At 41.2% G+C, this 18,300-nt stretch overlaps 1 protein-coding gene across 2 annotated transcripts in view; it reads right to left on the minus strand.

Annotated features, from left to right (window-relative positions):
* Window positions 1-12,064, minus strand: part of LOC128014347 (NEDD4-like E3 ubiquitin-protein ligase WWP2) — a 41,810-nt gene extending 29,746 nt beyond the window's left edge. Inside the window, exons 1-5 of one of the 2 annotated variants that reach the window (XM_052597855.1) lie at window positions 11,980-12,064; window positions 11,231-11,313; window positions 8,043-8,199; window positions 7,714-7,835; window positions 5,269-5,406 (exon numbers count right to left, since the gene is read on the minus strand). In XM_052597855.1, the coding sequence (XP_052453815.1) occupies window positions 5,269-5,406; window positions 7,714-7,835; window positions 8,043-8,199; window positions 11,231-11,291 (478 nt within the window). In that variant the 5' untranslated portion in view covers window positions 11,292-11,313; window positions 11,980-12,064. The remainder of the gene's footprint in view (window positions 1-5,268; window positions 5,407-7,713; window positions 7,836-8,042; window positions 8,200-11,230; window positions 11,314-11,979) is intronic. The other variant, XM_052597856.1, reaches the window with a different exon arrangement.
* Window positions 12,065-18,300: the final 6,236 nt, after the last annotated feature.

Consider the following 18,300-nt stretch of genomic DNA (forward strand, 5'->3'; position numbering starts at 1 on the left):
ACTTCTTTCGGGTATAAATCAGGGGGAGGGACAGAGGGCCAGGTCCTAGAGGGAAACAGAAAGAAAGACACAGACAAGAAACCCAGGAAGGAAAAGGACCGGCGGAGGATCAGGGGGAGGGACGGAGGGCCAGGTCCATAGGAGGAAAACAGACAGAAGAACAAAAAAAAAAAAAAAACACAAGTCCAAGAAGGACATAACATGACGCCCACCAGGGCGGATCAGAAGACCACCACATCTGTGCGGTCAGAACAGACGCCCCCAGGGCGGAGCAGAAGACCACCACATCCGTGCGGCTGAAACAGACGCCCCGAGGGCGGAGCAGAAGACCACCACATCCGTGCGGCCGAAACAGACGCTACCCAGGGCGGAGCAGAAGACCACCACATCCGTGCGGCCGAAACAGACGCTACCCAGGGCGGAGCAGAAGACCACCACATCCGTGCGGCCGAAACAGACGCTACCCAGGGCGGAGCAGAAGACCACCACATCCGTGCGGCCAAAACAGACGCCCCCCAGGGCGGAGCAGAAGACCACCACATCCGTGCGGCCAAAACAGACGCCCCCAGGGCGGAGCAGAAGACCACCACATCCGTGCGGCCAAAACAGACGCCCCCCAGGGCGGAGCAGAAGACCACCACATCCGTGCGGCCAAAACAGACGCCCCCAGGGCGGAGCAGAAGACCACCACATCCGTGCAGCCGAAACAGAAGCCCCCCAGGGCGGAGCAGAAGACCACCACATCCGTGCAGCCAAAACAGACACCCCCAGGGCGGAGCAGAAGACCACCACATCCGTGCGGCCAAAACAGACGCCCCCAGGGCGGAGCAGAAGACCACCACATCCGTGCGGCCGAAACAGACGCTACCCAGGGCGGAGTAGAAGACCACCACATCCGTGCAGCCGAAACAGACGCCCCCCAGGGCGGAGCAGAAGACAAGTCTGGTTGGGCAAGTCTGAAACAAAGAACATGAAGAAGTTAAGGGTGGCCTCCGTGGCCACAACAGGATCAGTCGGGTGCTCAGAGAGTTCGACTGAGACGTGACGAGATTCTGGAAGTTCCGCAGAGGCGAGGAGAGACTCTGGTAGATCAGCTGAGCAGGGTAGAGGCTCCGGCAGTTCCACAGAGAAGTGACGAGACTCTGGTAATCCCATGGTGTTTATACTGGATTCCAGAATATTAATGCTGACTTGACTCTGCTCTTGAAGATTATTGGTGACTTGTTCTTGTTCATGAAGATCATTGGTGACTTGCATTTCTTCATGAGGATCATTGGTGACCTGGTTTTGTTTATGAAGATCAATGGTGACTTGCCTTTGTTCATGAAGATCGCTGTTGACTTGAATTCTCCCATGAAGAACCCCGGTGGCTTGACTTGGTCCTTGAAGATCACAGGTGACCTGACTCTGTCCTTGAAGATCACCAGTGACCTGACTCTGTCCTTGAAGATCACCAGTGACTTGACTCTGTCCTTGAAGATCACCAGTGACCTGACTCTGTCCTTGAAGATCACCAGTGACTTGACTCTGTCCTTGAAGATCACCAGTGACCTGACTCTGTCCTTGAAGATCACCAGTGACTTGACTTGACTCTGGAAGGTCAACGGTGACTAGCCTTGACTCTGGAAGGTCAACGGTGACTAGCCATGACTCTGGAAGATCCACGGTGACTAGCCTTGACTCTGGAAGATCCACGGTGACTAGCCCTGACTCTGGAAGGTCAATTGTGACTAGCCCCGACTCTGGAAGGTTGACTGTGACTAGCCCTGACTCTGGAAGGTCCACAAGCACCTGACTCGACTCTGGAAGGTCAACAGGAACTAGCCCTGACTTTGGAAGCTCGACGGTGACTAAGGGTGTACTCACACTAGCCAGTTTGAACCGTGCCCGAGTGCGTTTGACCACCAAAGCACGGTTCGTTTGACTAGTGTGAGTGCTCCGAATCGTGCCCGGGCACGGCTCGATTAGTCAAAGTCAAGGGCTCAGAAAATCACTCTGGATCCCTCACATCCAAGTCACCCCATCTTTGAACTTTTGCCATCTGGCCGGCGCCTCAGAGCCGCAAACACCAGAACAGCAAGGCACAAGAACAGTTTCTTCCCCCAGGCAACCTCATGAACAGTTAAATGTTCCCTACTTATGCTTATAAACGTGCAATATCCTTATATTTATTTGTTAACCCTCCATCCTAGAACATTCCTGCATCTCACTCAATCCTATTCCATTATCATTTATAGCACAATTGTTTATACACTTATTTATTTGTCAATTTGTCAATCTCTTTTTTTTTGCCTGTGTGTTGTTGTCTCTGTGTACTGGAAGCTTATGTCACTAAAACAAATTCCTTGTATGCGTAAGGTTACTTGGAAAGGGTCGCTTTGGTCTACGGCAGAGGTGCAAAACGCATAAAAACTAAAAACTGCAAAGTCCTTGCTGCACTTCAGCTGGTACTTTGCAAACATCCTCATACGAGCAGCACGATTACGTGAAAATTTTCGCGCCACTAAGGCGACATATCTGTTTAACAACAGGCTGTGGACCAAACAACACAAAATTATCCACAAAGAAAACAGAGCGATGCACTCCATTGTGTTCAGAGAGCGCCGCTCTTCCTGTTTATCCCGAAACCGTCGCACCATAATGACGTAAGCGTGCTCCGGCACAAATGCTGAAACCATATATGTGAGTGCAGGCCAGAGGGGGAGTGGGGAGGGGGGACAATCGTACTTGGGCCCGGTTCATGGCAACCATGGCTAGTGTGAGTACACCCTAACCCGTACACCCTAACCCTGACTCTGGAGGGTCCACGAGCACCTGACTCGACTCTGGAAAGTCAACGGGCACCTGACTCGACTCTGGAACATCAACAGGAATCTGACTTGACTCTGGAGGGTCCAAGGGAATCGGACTCCACTCTGGAGGGTCAACTGTATGGGTCCATCATGGGCAGTGGTGCTGGGCCGGCGGCCATTCTGCGCAGTGGCTCTGGGCTGGCAGCCATCTTGTGCTGTGGCACTGGGCTGGCGTTCATCTTGCCTCGTGGCGCTGGGCTGGAGGCCATCTTGTGCTGTGGTGCTGGGCTGGCTTCCATCTTGCCTCGTGGTCCTGGGTTGGCGGCCATCCTGTGCAATGGCGCTGGGTCGGTGGCCATTCTGCGCAGCGGCACTGGGCTGGCAGGCGTCTTGTGTAACGGGGCTGGCTCGGCAGACTTGTGCACCATTTACTCTCACTCCACAATGGTGAGACGGCGGCTCCCATCCGAACCCAGGGTCAACGGGGGGGCCACAGTGGAGAGCGATGCTAGACCTCCTCTCGACCACCCACTCCTGAGCGACCTCCCCTGGTCCCACGAAACACGACCAGGCGGGTACCCTCAAAACCATTTCCTCTATCCCGCTCGGTGGCTGGGGAGGAAACATGAACAGACATACCGCTGGATCTCAGTGATGGAGTTCTTCTGTGACGATCGTGACCCAGAGAGACACAGGGAGAGAGAGGGATCCAATCGCAGATGTTTATTGGGGTAATCCAAATCAAGGTCAAAAACAGCCAAGGTCAAAACAAAACAATCAATCCAAAACAAATAAACAAAAGATAGAACAGGAAAGGAAACGGAACGGGAACTCGGAGGACGAGAAGACAAGGAAGAATCTCGGGGGACGAGAAGGCTGGATACACGAAGGGTAAGGACTCCATACAAACAACAGGAAAAGACTGGTATTTATAGGGAGGCTAATGACAATAAAGTGACTGCACCTGGTGCAATTAACAGGAGTGCAATTACACATGACAGGACAAGACTAGAGGAATTCTAGTGCCTACGGTGAAGTGCCTAAGGGGAAGTGAGCCCACTAGTGGACACCCAGGGAAACAGACTAGACAGCGTGACATTAGGTATGAAACATTTAATATCATAAAAGCTTTTTGGCAGGTTGGGGAATATTTTGCAGGCATCTTAAACATTTCATCCATGGAAAATATAAACTCTTCTGAAAATGTATCTTGAATTTCAGTGGTTCAGAGGCTTCTCTCATCATGGCTTTAAATGAACATTAAATTGTTATAGGTTTACTGACTAAAGGGTTGATGTCACATTTCACCAGCTAGAGACAATCTAAACTAACGTTCACAAACTAAACTCAGGAGAGTCTTTCTCCAGTAACCACTGTTAGGAAGGTAACTGTGGAAATGTGTTAGGATAACAGATTTTACCCTATTTAAAATGTAACAAGGAGTGTAACTATTTCAATTACTTTATTAACATAACTGATTACATTTGATTACTCTCTAAATTTCAACCATTAGTAACACTGTTTACTGTCAGACTTTCAAAATCACTCGAATTAAGATCATAATTTAATTTTAAAGCACAATCATCATAAAATCAGGCTTTAGCATCTATTCTTATCTTGAGATCATTATTGAGGTTAAATGCATATTTAAAAATCATAACAAGAAATAGTTTAATAGCTATGATACTGTTTTTGAAATCAATTCTAAATCTTTTCATAGCTATGACAGGAAACACTGGCATCTAACAATGCCTTAGAAAAAAACAGTCAATCTTAAAAAATAAAGCATACACATAAACCCAAATAGGAAATAAAACAGTTATTCTGTGTCCTAAACTCCTGAAACACAGGAGTCTCATATTTTAAAGCAGTCAATGCAATTTGGGAAAGAATGTGTTCATGCATCTGTGTACGTATGTGTGAAAATATTCAGATGCAACCCTCTTTGTAATCGTTAACATTTTGCAAATACCTTTAATTTCATAACATTTTGGAATGTAAATTTAGATTGTAGATTACAGTTACATTTATATTGTAATTAAATGACATACTGCAGTTATTTGTAACCAGTTACTCCCCAACACCAGCAGTAACAGACTCGATCTAGTAGCCATGCACTGTCTAATTGACAAATGGCTGCATCCCAGAGCAACTTATTTCCGAGCAAAATGAGTCTGAACAGATTAGGTTTGTGAGTGGTCAGAAAACCCAATGACCTACTGGGTTCTGTTTGTCAGTTCTGAGTACACAGAGGAGAAAAGCTCTCTTGTGAGCTTTCGCTGGGCCTCCTCTGGTCAAATTTGACTCTTTCCGTTCCTGCCCCTCTCACCACAACCTCCGCGATTCCTGCATTTACTTTAGGTGGAGTCACAGCCAAGTCTCCACGCACTCATGAATGTGCATTTGTTCATGTGTTCTGTGTGTTCTACGAGTGTTTTCTACAAAGTGTGCATGTGTGTCTGTGAACAGGACTTACTGTCTGGGGCAGCGCTGCCATTGGGCAGAGATCCTAGATCAACAACCAGGCCATCCAGACAGACGTTGAGCTCACCTCCTGCTACAACCGAGCCTTTGTTCTCTGTCTGTAGAACCAGACTGAGCTGAACATTCTCCACTGAGAGAAAGAGAGAGAGAGAGTGTGTGTGTGTGAGTGAGAGAGTGAGAGTGACAGAGAGAGTGAGTGAGAGAGTGAGTGAGTGAGTGAGAGTGAGAGAGTGAGTGAGTGAGAAAGAGAGAGTGAGTGAGAAAGAGAGAGAGAGTGAGAGAGAAAGTGAGAGAGAGCACGAGAGAGTGAGAGAGAGAGTGTGTGTGTGTGAGTGAGAGAGTGAGAGTGACAGAGAGAGTGAGAGAGAGAGTGAGTGAGTGAGTGAGTGAGTGAGTGAGTGAGAGTGAGAGAGTGTGAGAGAGAGAGTGAGTGAGAAAGAGAGAGAGAGAGTGAGAGTGAGAGAGAGCACGAGAGAGTGAGAGAGAGAGTGAGAGAGAGAGAGCAAGCTTTAGTGCCAACAAATACATTTGTTTTTCAGTTTGTTATACCTACATTTCATTTACATTCATGACGTTTTATTTGGGTGATTCTTGGTTGTGGCAACACACTCAGTAGTTCATATTTTGTGTTTTAAAATAGCCGGGTAGAAGTTAAACTGGTTTAAAAGGGTTTGAGTAAGAGCTCAGCTGTTCATTTCAATCTATCCCATATTAAAACATGCACTCACATAATAACTACTGATGGAAACTTATGCAAGAAGAGCAAACATTAATACACTAAGTCTTTATCTTCTTAGGGAAGCATTAACAAATCAGTTCAATCAAAATTTTAATTCTGTCAAAATTGACCCTCATTTCCTGTATGAATTTCCTCCATAGAACAAAAAGGACATTAAACATATCCTGTGTTGTGAAAATAAAAAAATAAACTGTCTGATGATAAAAGTTCAAGAAGTTTTGTGAAGGAGTCTGCTGACTCAGAAACAACTTGACCAAAGAAAAAGTAGGACTAATATTATGGAGTGACTTTGCTAAAAGTCAAACCTCAAAACCTTTCAGGAAAAACACTGCACTGAGCTGAAAGGAACATGTGGTAGGTTCATACAGACTTTGTCCAAAGACCCAGCACTGCAAGAGAATCAATCACAGGAGGTCAGATGTTTCCCATCAGAGACTTTTCCACTTCTATAATAAAACATTTACAATTGTCTGTTACAAGGTGTTATGAACTGTCTGAGGTGATCAGCACAGATTTGAACCTTAATGTTGGGGCTGGGGCAATCTGCTTTTTGATTTTTGTGAACGATATTTGTTGTTAAACAAATATTATGTCTTTTTTCCATTCCTGTGGAGTTTTGTCAGGGTAGCGTTGTATTTAGTGTTTGACAGGAATGAAAACGAGGCTGTGTGTATGTATATGAGTGGTCATCCGATATATAACCAAGGCCGATATGTTTTACTGCTTGGCCGATGTGTTCGAAGTGGGATTTTTATTTTGAGCGCATACAGTGCTCACACTCTCTCTCTCGTTTACTGTCGTCATTAACAGTTCTGTCTAATATGGATAGAAGTCTGTCTAATAATCTGATAGAACATTTAAACAAAGGAATTAATGTATTAAAAACCAAAGAACAAAAAGAAAGAATACAATTTTACTGTCCTCAAACTATTGAACGGTAATGTATATTTTTAGAAAATATTTCCATTTAAAATAAATGCTCTACATATTAACTTTTTTTTTTTATTTTTTTTTTTTTACTTTTTATTCATCAAAGAATCCTGAAAAAAAAGTATCACAGGTTCCAAAAAAATATGAACCAGCACTGATAATACATAATCAAGATCATAATCAAGATCATGTGACGCTGAAGACTGGAGGAATGACACTGAAAATACAGCGGAGCATCACAGGACTAAATTAGATTTTAATGTATATTAAAATAGAAAAACGTTATTTTACATCATAATATTTCACAATATTACATTTTGTCCTGTATTTTTGATCAAATAAATGCAACCTTGATATGCAGAAGAGACTTCTTTAAAAAAAACATTTAAAATCATTCTGATTCCAAACGTTTAACTGGTAGTGTGTGTGTGTGTGTGTGTGTGTGTGTGTGTGTGTGTGAGTGTGATGATATATTATAATGCTTGACTGACTGATGTTAAGAGTGTAATTTCAGGTCTTTAAAAAGCTGTGCCATTTCAAAAACATACACAGTATTAAACCGTATGTGTGTATATGTATAGTATATCAGTTTGGCGAGTAAACTAAAAAATGTACTAGCCAATGGCTATTGGGAAGCTGTCTGTAGAGGGTAGAAGTATTCAATTGGGAAGCTGTTGAAGTATCAACTGCCCAACTTATAATGAATTGCCGTTTAATTAGTGTTTAGAGTTTTGTCTGCGTATACGTGTCTGTTTGAGATGAACTTACTCTTGCCGTCATGTGTTCGTAGAGTGTCCAGTAAGTCAATGGTGGCACTGCCCAGGAGTTCCTTCCTCAAAGTGTGACAACTCCATAACTTCAGATCCAAACGACTCTGAGGAGTCACGTTCCTGTACGCAAAATAATACAAATGTGACCAAACAGTATATGAATAAATGTGGTCATTTAATAAAGCTACCCAGAACTGACATGGCTTTTAGAAGAGACTGTATTATTGATACTTTTACTTGATTACTGATTCAGCGGTTTGAGGTCATTTTAAATTAAATAAGTAACCAATGTACATTGAATATAATCTCAGTCACATAATGCCTTACAGGGTGAGGTCTTCATTCCACTGCAGCTCCAGGTGTCCAGTGCGTTTGCCCGTTTTCTTTGTTTCACTGGTCAGGCCGTCAGCGGTCACTTCCACAAACGAACTCAAACGAGGGTGACGATTGGGCAGTTTAGGAGACTGAGGCTTAGCAGACAACACTGTGAGATGAGCAGAACAGAAAAACTAACTCTTTCAACTCTTAAAACTTTCTGGAATAGACGTTTTGCTACATTTCAATATTTTTTGGCAAAGTTATAAATGACTGTGAATCAAACCATTACAGAGTTATACATTCCATCATATCATATTTATAATCAAAATGAACAATAAGTAACTAATAACATCCAGTGGAGCACCTAGCATTTTGGGTAAATTAATACACAATAAAATAATGTAAACAAATGTCACAAAATTGGTTACAACAACAACAAAAGAATCTGAACATTTTTAAAGTCAAGTGAAGTCAATCTTTTCTGGACTTAAATCTGTTTTAATCCAGATTAATATGTAAAAACATGGCTAATGGTTTTGTGTTTTTTTTTTTTTTTTATGTTAAAGATCCAGAAAGCTGTGCAGCACTGATCTATGTATAGGGCAACCACAAATACGGGGATAACTGGGTAACCACTGTATTTCTGCTAAATTTATAAGAGCCACCTACTGTCATGGTGCGAATTTGCATCTTCCTTCAGCCCATCTGCCGTTTTGTTCAGACCAATGCAAAAGTACATTAAATGTAAAACCGAAAGTCTTACACAGCATACATGCAGTGTTGTAATTTCTTACCAGTTGATGGGAAAGAAGCTAATGTTGGTTCTAAAATATAAACAGTAATAGTAAGTTTTATTTGAATTATTCACTGTATTTTGAAGTGCCCTACAATAACAATACTACGCATGTTCTTTGCTGTAAAACTGTAGTTTTGTATATACTGGGTATAGAACAGTGACACTATGATGTTGGCACAGCATCTTCAAAAAAACGCACCAAAAACATGACTATAACAAATATGTAATTAATCTACCATTCAACTATCTTGCTTCTTTTGTCGTCTTCTCTAGTCTTTTTCCTGTTTTCTGCACCAGACTGATAGCGCTTCCTCTTAGGGGTGTGAGAATTGACAAAAATGTTGCCAATATTTGCCACCTTATATGATTTCCAGGGACATTTTTACCTGTTTAAGATGTTTTAGGCATTTTAACTGCATTGTACTAGGCTACATCATACAGTAAAAGTGTGCACTCCTAAGGCAGTTTTTTTTTTCCAAAAGTGAGTGACATACTTGATAAAGTCAGCATCCACATCATTAAAACAACAATTACGATACTACTGTAAATAATACGTGTCACACAGTAGGGGACATAGGACAACCCTAACATCTGATCAACCAGCCCAATAATCAATATGCTACTATTTCCTTTTCTTTGTTTAATCGTACTGAAAGAAGCATTTATTTTAGCCCGTGAACTCAAGGATCTGGCGCTCTGGTGAAACATGTTCATTCTCCTGCAGAGTGATAAACACTGCAGAGCAGAGAGGTCAACAAGCTGACAGACAAGACAGAGCAGGTCACTTTTGATTATAGAAAACAAACGCTCAGCATCCAAATTTTGGAGCTCTCTACTGGCGTGACGGTTCACATGCTCCAGCAATGCCACAGTTTAGTGCATTCTACAATTAGCATGAAATGAGCATCGAATGCACATCCGTCCATGTTGAAAGATACACTTCAACTTACTGTAGAGTGTCTCATGAAATCCCTCAATGAGTGTTTCATTCACGTTAAGACAGCAGCTATAAAACACTGTCACATAACTCCAGAAAATCCATTCAGTGTCTATAAACTTGCGAGAAAAATGTACAGTAGAGAATTTAGCAAAAAAATTGTTTATTATATATTTAATCATATAATTGCTTTTTTTATTAGAATTAATAATATAAAGGTATATTTTTTGTTATTATAAAAAAAGGGTATAATACTTGTATATAAATCAGTTATTAATTTTAACTTCAATGATAGGGTTCCCTGTATAGTTTAGTTCAGAATAATTGAGAAAACAAATTACATATTTAATCACAAGCTTGTTGATTATTCCTGAATAATTCTCACTCCAGGCTGAACTCAAAAGTTTTCCTGAACAACATTTACAAAATGTAGCCTACGAGGTAATGTTAGATCATTTGCTCCAACCACTGGTTAAATAAGAGAGAAAAATTAAAGCTGATGATACAAGGGCCAACTTTTTAAGTAATGTCGCTGTCAAAATAGAAATTTGTTACCTATTTTCAATGGGAAAGTGCCCAAGCAACGTTGCTCAAAAAGGTTGCCCTGTGTATCATCAGCCTAACATTTGAAGTTACGGTGTGTTTTAAGACAGCTCAGTGTTGATTCAGTTTTGTTCAGCAGGCTAGTTCATCATCCATTATGAAATGAGTTCAATTGGGCAACATAATTATTTAGTACTAGGAACTGATATGAACCCTTATAAACAAACAGTTAGCACATTTATTTGTAAGATAACAACCTCAACAGCTGAATTCACGTTTAGTGTTGGTCATGTGACAACACTTTAGCATAGCACTCTGAAACATGTGTTGATGGTTATATACTGTTTCACACACTAGTCTTTAAAAATAGTAGGCAGTGTGCACTGTGTACTGGGCAGTAAACGGTAAGCAAGTGTGCCATTCAACACAGCCATGCTAAATATTCAGAGCAGGGGACTGCAATCAAGAACCACTTGCTTATTTAGTAGGGAACACATAACAACAACGTAAACTTTTAATTTTCTAAAGCCAAAAAAAAAAACGTTTTAGTTTGCAGAAAGACATCTTTCTGTTTCAAGACAGTTATGTAGTGTGGATTACATATTTATATTATTAAATAAGCCACAAAGACTATGATTCCAAGATCAAAGAATCAAGACCATCAAGATGCCAGGAAAAACGTACTTGCAGAATATTCCAGTAAAGAATATTCTGTCAAACAGGAAATGTGAGTGAATGTGTCCTGACATGATCTAGCAGCTCGCAGAGATGAAGTTATGATTCAGTGCACATCACCCTCTAGAGGAAACACGGCACAGTGCAAAAACACAGCAGGACTGATGCGTCACATCAGCTTCTCGATCTGATCACCTGCAGATAAATCAATCACAGAGCTGGGATCGATGGGACGGGGTCTCTTACCTTTCAAGGTCAGCTGTGATTTCTCTGTGGAAGACTGAGACACACTGGCAGCTGCCATCATCACTTCACATCACATCACAGCCCTAAACACAGGCACAATCATCATCATCATCATCATCATCTCCACTAACACTCTGCTACGGTTCACAATCAGAGCATAATAAACCAGAGACGTGTGTGTCTGCGGAGATCTTCATTATGAGCATTACACCTCAAACGTGATCATCTGAAGCACAGACACGATATTGCAGTTCAAATCAGGAAGATTTTACACAAACTGTGAAGCAATCAATAGAAAAAGGCTGATAAGGTCAACAGCAAAGCCATAATATATGCTTTATATAGATAAAGGTGAATATCCCTGGCTGACAGCTCCATAGGCCAGTGACTGATGTTGATGAGCAGACACAAACAAACAGCAATGTATTTGTATTAAAACGACCGGTATACAGAAGGGTCAGCTGATCATAACATCAAATTTATATTCGCCTCAGATTTAGACACCTGAAAGACTCAACGGGAGATCATTTCTGCAGTTATTTAATATTTATAACCATTGCTAATTTTAAGTTTCATTTCTCATGATGGGTGAGTGACGCTGTTAGGCAAGCTACACGTAATTTTTAGATCAAAAAGTCACAATATAGTTGAAACCATCAAGAAGAACTCTTAATAAAAGCGGACAGACTTATATGGGATTTAACCAGTTTTCCGTTTATGATAATACACAAAAATGTTTTGATCTCTACCTTTTATCTGCCGTGAGACTGAAGCGCTAACTGTCATTTCCGCTTTAATGTCAGGGTCATGTGACTCACAGACCAGCGCCGCGGTGGATCATGGGAGCGGATACTTAGATTTTTATTTTATTTTTTCATTTCATTTTATTTATGTATTTTTTGCAACTGCAACAGCTGAACGCACTCATGTCGTTCTTGCTAGGTAAATTTTATTTCATAAAAAATTGTGTTAATTAAAACATAATTTATTGCAGCATTCATTTAATATTTATCAGTATTCAAAGGAATTCAATGTTTTCACCTTTTCATTTTGGATATGCAATCAAATTAAATTGTAAATGTAAAATATGTTCGTTCGTCAAATTAAGATGTAAAAAAGCAGAGCTGTTTTTATTTCAGACTTTTTACTTCAGGAATATAAATTTGCCTCCCTGAGGATTGCCCCAAATATTTGTGCCAGTTGTTATAATGGAAATGAAAAAATATATATTCTAGGAAAAATGATTAGTGAATAGTCTAGGACAGAGCCACCAGAGCTCTTTAACTCGTAGATACAATCAGTCTGACTTAAATGCACCAACAGCACATACAAGATTACACATATTAAGGATTACATGTAAATGAAGCTGGAACGATTGTTAAAAGCCAGTAGAGGTACTACATGAAGATCCGTTTGGGAGCACAGCTCTTATTGCTGAGCTGAGTGATATGGCTCCATAAGAAAAAGCGATAGGAAGAGAGCCACAGGCCCAGTCACTGCACTCCTCTTTCTGGAAATCATATGGAAGAAATAGAGTTGTTTGAAGTCACTTTTATAAACATATTGTGTTAGGACATCCTCAGCAGGGCACGATCAAAGAATTCAGTGCTTCTGCAGTCCATTTTGTCTCAACGTTTGGGCCTCCTTCTTTTGATATAAAACTAATGTCTCCCCGTCAGCGCCACCTTGTCCCTTCAAACACCTTCTAGACATATACAACAGCCCTCCTGATTTGTTTCAAAACTTCAGTGTGGGCATTAATACTGAAGAATGTATTCCAGTATTGCAGTAAGAAGAGGGTTAACATTTGTTTGAGTAGCCTTCAACAGTTTAGAAGCCTTCAGTGAACCTTTCATGGTTTGCATCACATGCTCTGCCAGTCTGTGGACGGATGTATGAGCTCTAAAGTATTTGTTTTTGTCCATAATTGTTTTTATTGCCTGGGTCTCAAACAAAGCATTATTGATCAGGGGCCAGTTGTTCAAAAGTAATCAGATCGGATTTTGGTCATTGGATTAGATCAAATCTTAAAAATTGGGTTTTCAAAAAAAAAAAAAAAAAAAAAAAGATCCTTAATTCAGATTAAATCAGTCTTTGATCTGGATTAAATTATCAGTTTGTGTTGTTCAAATGTTTTAAGATTCTTTTGATCCAAAAAAAAAGAAGATTATTCTGATCCCAGCAGAATGGTATATTTCAAGGACAAAAATGTAATAAAACATTAAAACTATATGTAATATATCCCCGAACCCCCAAACAGCTGCCAATAGCAAGCAAAAATATTATACCTAATACAAAGTTCTTTCTTTTTTTAATCACTGATTGTAAACTACATTGGCACAATCATCAGAGATGCAAGTAGTTATTTGTGTAAATGCAATGCAAAATTAGAATGCAAAACATTGGCTGAGGTGATTATGGACATTTTTAACATCTCTGGTAGTATAGAAAGTGTATCCACAGAAACAAGCAGCATCTTCCCTTCAAAAGGCCCTGCAAAGTGTAACTCTTTTCGCCAAGGAGAAGATGGTGAAATGAGAAGGGTATAGAGAATGTGAGCTTGACATAGCCTTCAACTCTACACTCTTAAAATCAAAGACTCCAAAAGTTTACCATATTCTCAGCAGGTGTGCACACAAATACATTTGTTCTTAACCCATTTTCTAATATTGATGAATTTGGTTAAATATGCACTTGGTATCCATTTGCATAAATCATAGAAAAACTCTTATGAAAGGGCTTTCTTGTCGCGCTGTCTAGTCTCTGTTTCCCTGGGTGTCCACTAGTGGATTCCACTAGAATTCCTCTAGTCTTGTCCTGTCTTCACAGTAATTGCACTCCTGTTATTTGCACCAGGTGCAGGACCTCTAGTGTCATTAATCTCCCTATATATTCCAGTCTTTTCCTGTTGTTTGTATGGAGTCCTTACCATTCGTGTAGCCAGCCTTCTCGTATTCCGAGTGTCTTCATTGCCTTCTCATCCTCCGAGTTCTCTTTCCTTTCTTTTTCCAGTTGCCTCCTTTGTTTCCTTTGTTTGTTTGCTTGGACTGCTTATTTGGTTTTGTCCTGGGCTTGTTTGACCACGATTTGGATAATACTTAATAAATACCTGCAATTAGATCTCTCGCTCTCTGTGTCTTTCTGGGTACACGATCGTCACAGAAGGACTCCATCCAAAACAGAGATCCAGCGGTATGTCTATTCGTATTTCCTCCCCAGTCACCGAGCGGGTGAGGAATGGATTCGAGGGTACTCGCCCGGTCTTGTTTCGTGGGACCAGGGGAGGTCGCTCAGGAGTGAGTGGTCGAGAGGAGGTCTGGCATCACTCTCCAATATTGCCCCCCGTCGAACTGGAGTTCGGAGGGGAGCCGCCGTCTCTCCATTGTGTACGGAGAGGGGAAAGTCTGCACAAGATGTCCGCCAACCCAGTACCACGAGGCAAGATGGAGGCAAGACGGAGCCACTGCAGAGGATGGCAGCTACAGTGGGATTTCCTGAGTTGAGTCAGGTCCCCGTTGACTCTCCAGAGTTGAGTCAGGTACCGGTTGACCCTCCAGAGTTGAGTCTGGTTCCGGTTGAACTTCCAGAGTCGAGTCGGGCAAGTCACCAGTGATCTTCATGAACAAAGGCAAGTCACCAGTGATCTTCATGAACAAAGGCAAGTCACCAGTGATCTTCATGAACAAATGTAAGTCACCAATGATCTTCATGAGCAGAGTCAATTCAGCACTGATCTTCTGGAATCCAGTATAAACACGATGGAACTACCAGAGTCTCTCCTCGCCTCTGCGGAACGTCCAGAGACTCGCCATGTCTCAGCCGAACTCTCAGAGCACCCGACTGTTCCTGTTGTGGCCACGGAGGCTACCCTTAACATGCTCATGTTCTATGTTTCAGACTTGTCCAACCAGACTTGTCATCCTGTTGGTCCGGCCGCACGGATGTGTTGGTCTTCTGCTCCGCCCTGGGGGTTTTCTGCCTCGACCACAAGGATGTGGTGGTCTTCTGCTCCGCCCTGGGGTCCATCTGCCTCGACCACAAGGATGTGGTGGTCTTCTGCTCCGCCCTGGGGTCCATCTGCCTCGACCACAAGGATGTGGTGGTCTTCTGCTCCGCCCTGGGGTCCATCTGCCTCGACCACAAGGATGTGGTGGTCTTCTGCTCCGCCCTGGGGGTTTTCTGCCTCGACCACAAGGATGTGGTGGTCTTCTGCTCCGCCCTGGGGTCCATCTGCCTCGAACACAAGGATGTGGTGGTCTTCTGCTCCACCCTGGGGGACTCCAATCTCGACCACACGGTTATGGTGGTCTTCTGCTCCGCCCTGGTGGGTGTCATGTGATGTCCTTCTTGGACTTGTGTTTTTGTGTTTATTTTTTGTAGTTCTTATGTCTGTGTCTTTCTTTCTGTTTCCCTCTAGGACCTGGCCCTCCGTCCCTCCCCTTGATCCTCCGCCGGTCCACCACCCTCCAGGACTCCTTGTTTTGTGTTGCAGTTATCTTGTCTCTGTTTCCCCATTTTACCTGGTCCTCTTGTCTCTGTTTTACCATTATATCTGGCCCTCCGTCCCTCCCCCTGATCCTCCGCCGCTCCACCTCCCTCCTGGTCTCTTTGTGTCTTTGGTCTTCCCTTGGGTTCGGGTGGAGCATCTGGCAGCTGCTCCGTGAAGCAGGGGGTAATGTCACGCTGTCTAGTCTCTGTTTCCCTGGGTGTCCACTAGTGGGCTCACTTCCCCTTAGACACTTAACAGTAGGCACTAGAATTCCTCTAGACTGGTCCTGTCTTCACAGTAATTGCACTCCTGTTAATTGCAGTCCTTACCATTCCTGTAGCCAGGATCCTCATATTCCAAGTGTCTTCATTGTCTTCTCATCCTCCGAGTTCCCGTTCCTTTCTTTTTCCAGTTCCCTCCTTTATTTGTTTGTTTGTTTGGACTGCTTATTTGGTTTTGACCTTGGCTTGTTCGACCACGATTTGGATTATACTTAATAAATACCTGCAATTGGATCTCTCGCTCTCCCTGTGTCTTTCTGGGTACACGATCGTCACATTTCTACACAACTTTATTCACACTCTTGCCAGATGTGCAACCAGATCCTGTAAACTAATAAACAGATTTGATATTGGACTAAACAACATATGATTGAGTTTCATATTTGCATATACAGGCATTTTTCATATAATGTCTTTTTTTTGTTTGTTTAATTTTATGTTTATTCAGAATTTTTTTTTATTGTTTTGAAGAGACACTAGTTATTCCATTTCTACATAAAACAAATTATATGATCGTTGCATATACTGTATGCAGTGTCAGCGTTATTTTTATTTTATTTTTTTTATTGCATTTTAACTTAACACATACAGTATAAGTTACTATGTAACAGAGAGAACACAAACCCCCTAAAAAAAGAGAGATTATTTATATTGAAATACATTGCAATGTCACCTCTTTTCTTAGACTTCTTCCTACACATTTCCAACTCCACCACAATGTAAAAACAATCTGAAAGGTCCCCAAACTCCATCAAAAATTATGTATTTATATCTTAATATATTAGTTATATTCTTAATATATTATAAGTTATCTTTTCCATTGTCATATTTGTTACCATAAATTTCAGTCGACATCCTGTAGTTGGTGAACATATACTTTCACTGTTTAAAGATATAAGCCATTTTGCTTGAAGAAAAGCTAAATATATTTATAAATTGTTATATATTCCATCTTTTTTTACTTGATATATGAATAAAATGAAAAGATAACGTCAAGGATCTTTTCTATCATTCCTTTCACGACAAACATTCCTGACGACTTTGCACTCCCATTGTTTTGATCATGGAGAGCATGAGCTCCTCTATAGGGCCAAATGTACTGATAAGATCTAATAACGCAGGAATTGATGTATCAAGAAGCTTTAGGAAAAGAATGACAGTTCTGTGTTCTATCTGTTGAAACTTAATTACAAGTGTTTTTTTTTTTTTTTTTTCTTTTTTTTTTACTTCTATTGCAAAAGGCTTGATGGAGAGGGCAAAAAGGTGCTAAATTTTGCTGTAAATTTTACCCTGCAAAAGTAATGCATTTAAAATTACATTAATTTCTTACTAAGTATAGTTCAAACTTTTAACATATTTACTGACATCGCTTAAGACTTACTGATTTCAAATTATAATGAAACTTTATTTGGAGTAATTATGCACAATACACATTTCTTAATATTAAGCCTAAAAGTCTTGCAAAAGGTGTGTTGTGGAAATTCTAATTCAATAACAATTTGTAGTGACTGAGAATGAAAAACCAAACAGAGTTTTGTCTTTGTATTGCTTTAATTCTCTGCAGAGAATGATTTGGTTTACACACAGCTTCGGAGTCTGTGTGCAAAGAGATAACACACAGACTCACAGACCACTTTTTATAGTATGTAAAAAGATACATTGAAGGACTAGGACCTTTGAGCCAATCATGTTGCTCAGTTCACATCACCCCATAACACATGCACATCTCATGCACATCTCATCTTAGATGCATGGTTACTCTCAAAAACTGTCCGTCTCTACACAGTTTCCCCTCAAATGTTGTTATTCAACCTAAAGCAGTTACGTGCACAAGTTACATAAAATAACTCAATGTCCCTATGGACTATATATATACACTACCTTGATCACTGTATGTTAAAAGATGCCTAAATGAGATTAATGCAATCAATGCCAAATTAACATGAGCTATAAAGAAAACAATAACTCTTATATTTGATTATATGTAAAAAAGTGTGATATTCAAACAGAAAAAAAACTTTCTTAACTTTCCTTCGTTGCATCATCTCGTAACATGGACAATGACCTGCTTTAGACCCTCTTTATTCTACAGCATGTAATGCTTACTACTACTCTTCTTCTGTAGAGCTGTTGCAGGTGTCAGATTTCAGCATCTCATTGTCTTCATCGTTTTCATCAGAAGCACTCACATTATTCTTACTTTCACACAAGACATTGTTCATTAACATCTGATGAACTACTAAAGATTTCATGATTTAATTTACAGCTCTTCTAATCATTCCCATTACACAAGGCCACAT

This window comes from Carassius gibelio, chromosome B25, assembly GCF_023724105.1.
Source record: "Carassius gibelio isolate Cgi1373 ecotype wild population from Czech Republic chromosome B25, carGib1.2-hapl.c, whole genome shotgun sequence".
Lineage (NCBI taxonomy): Eukaryota > Metazoa > Chordata > Actinopteri > Cypriniformes > Cyprinidae > Carassius > Carassius gibelio.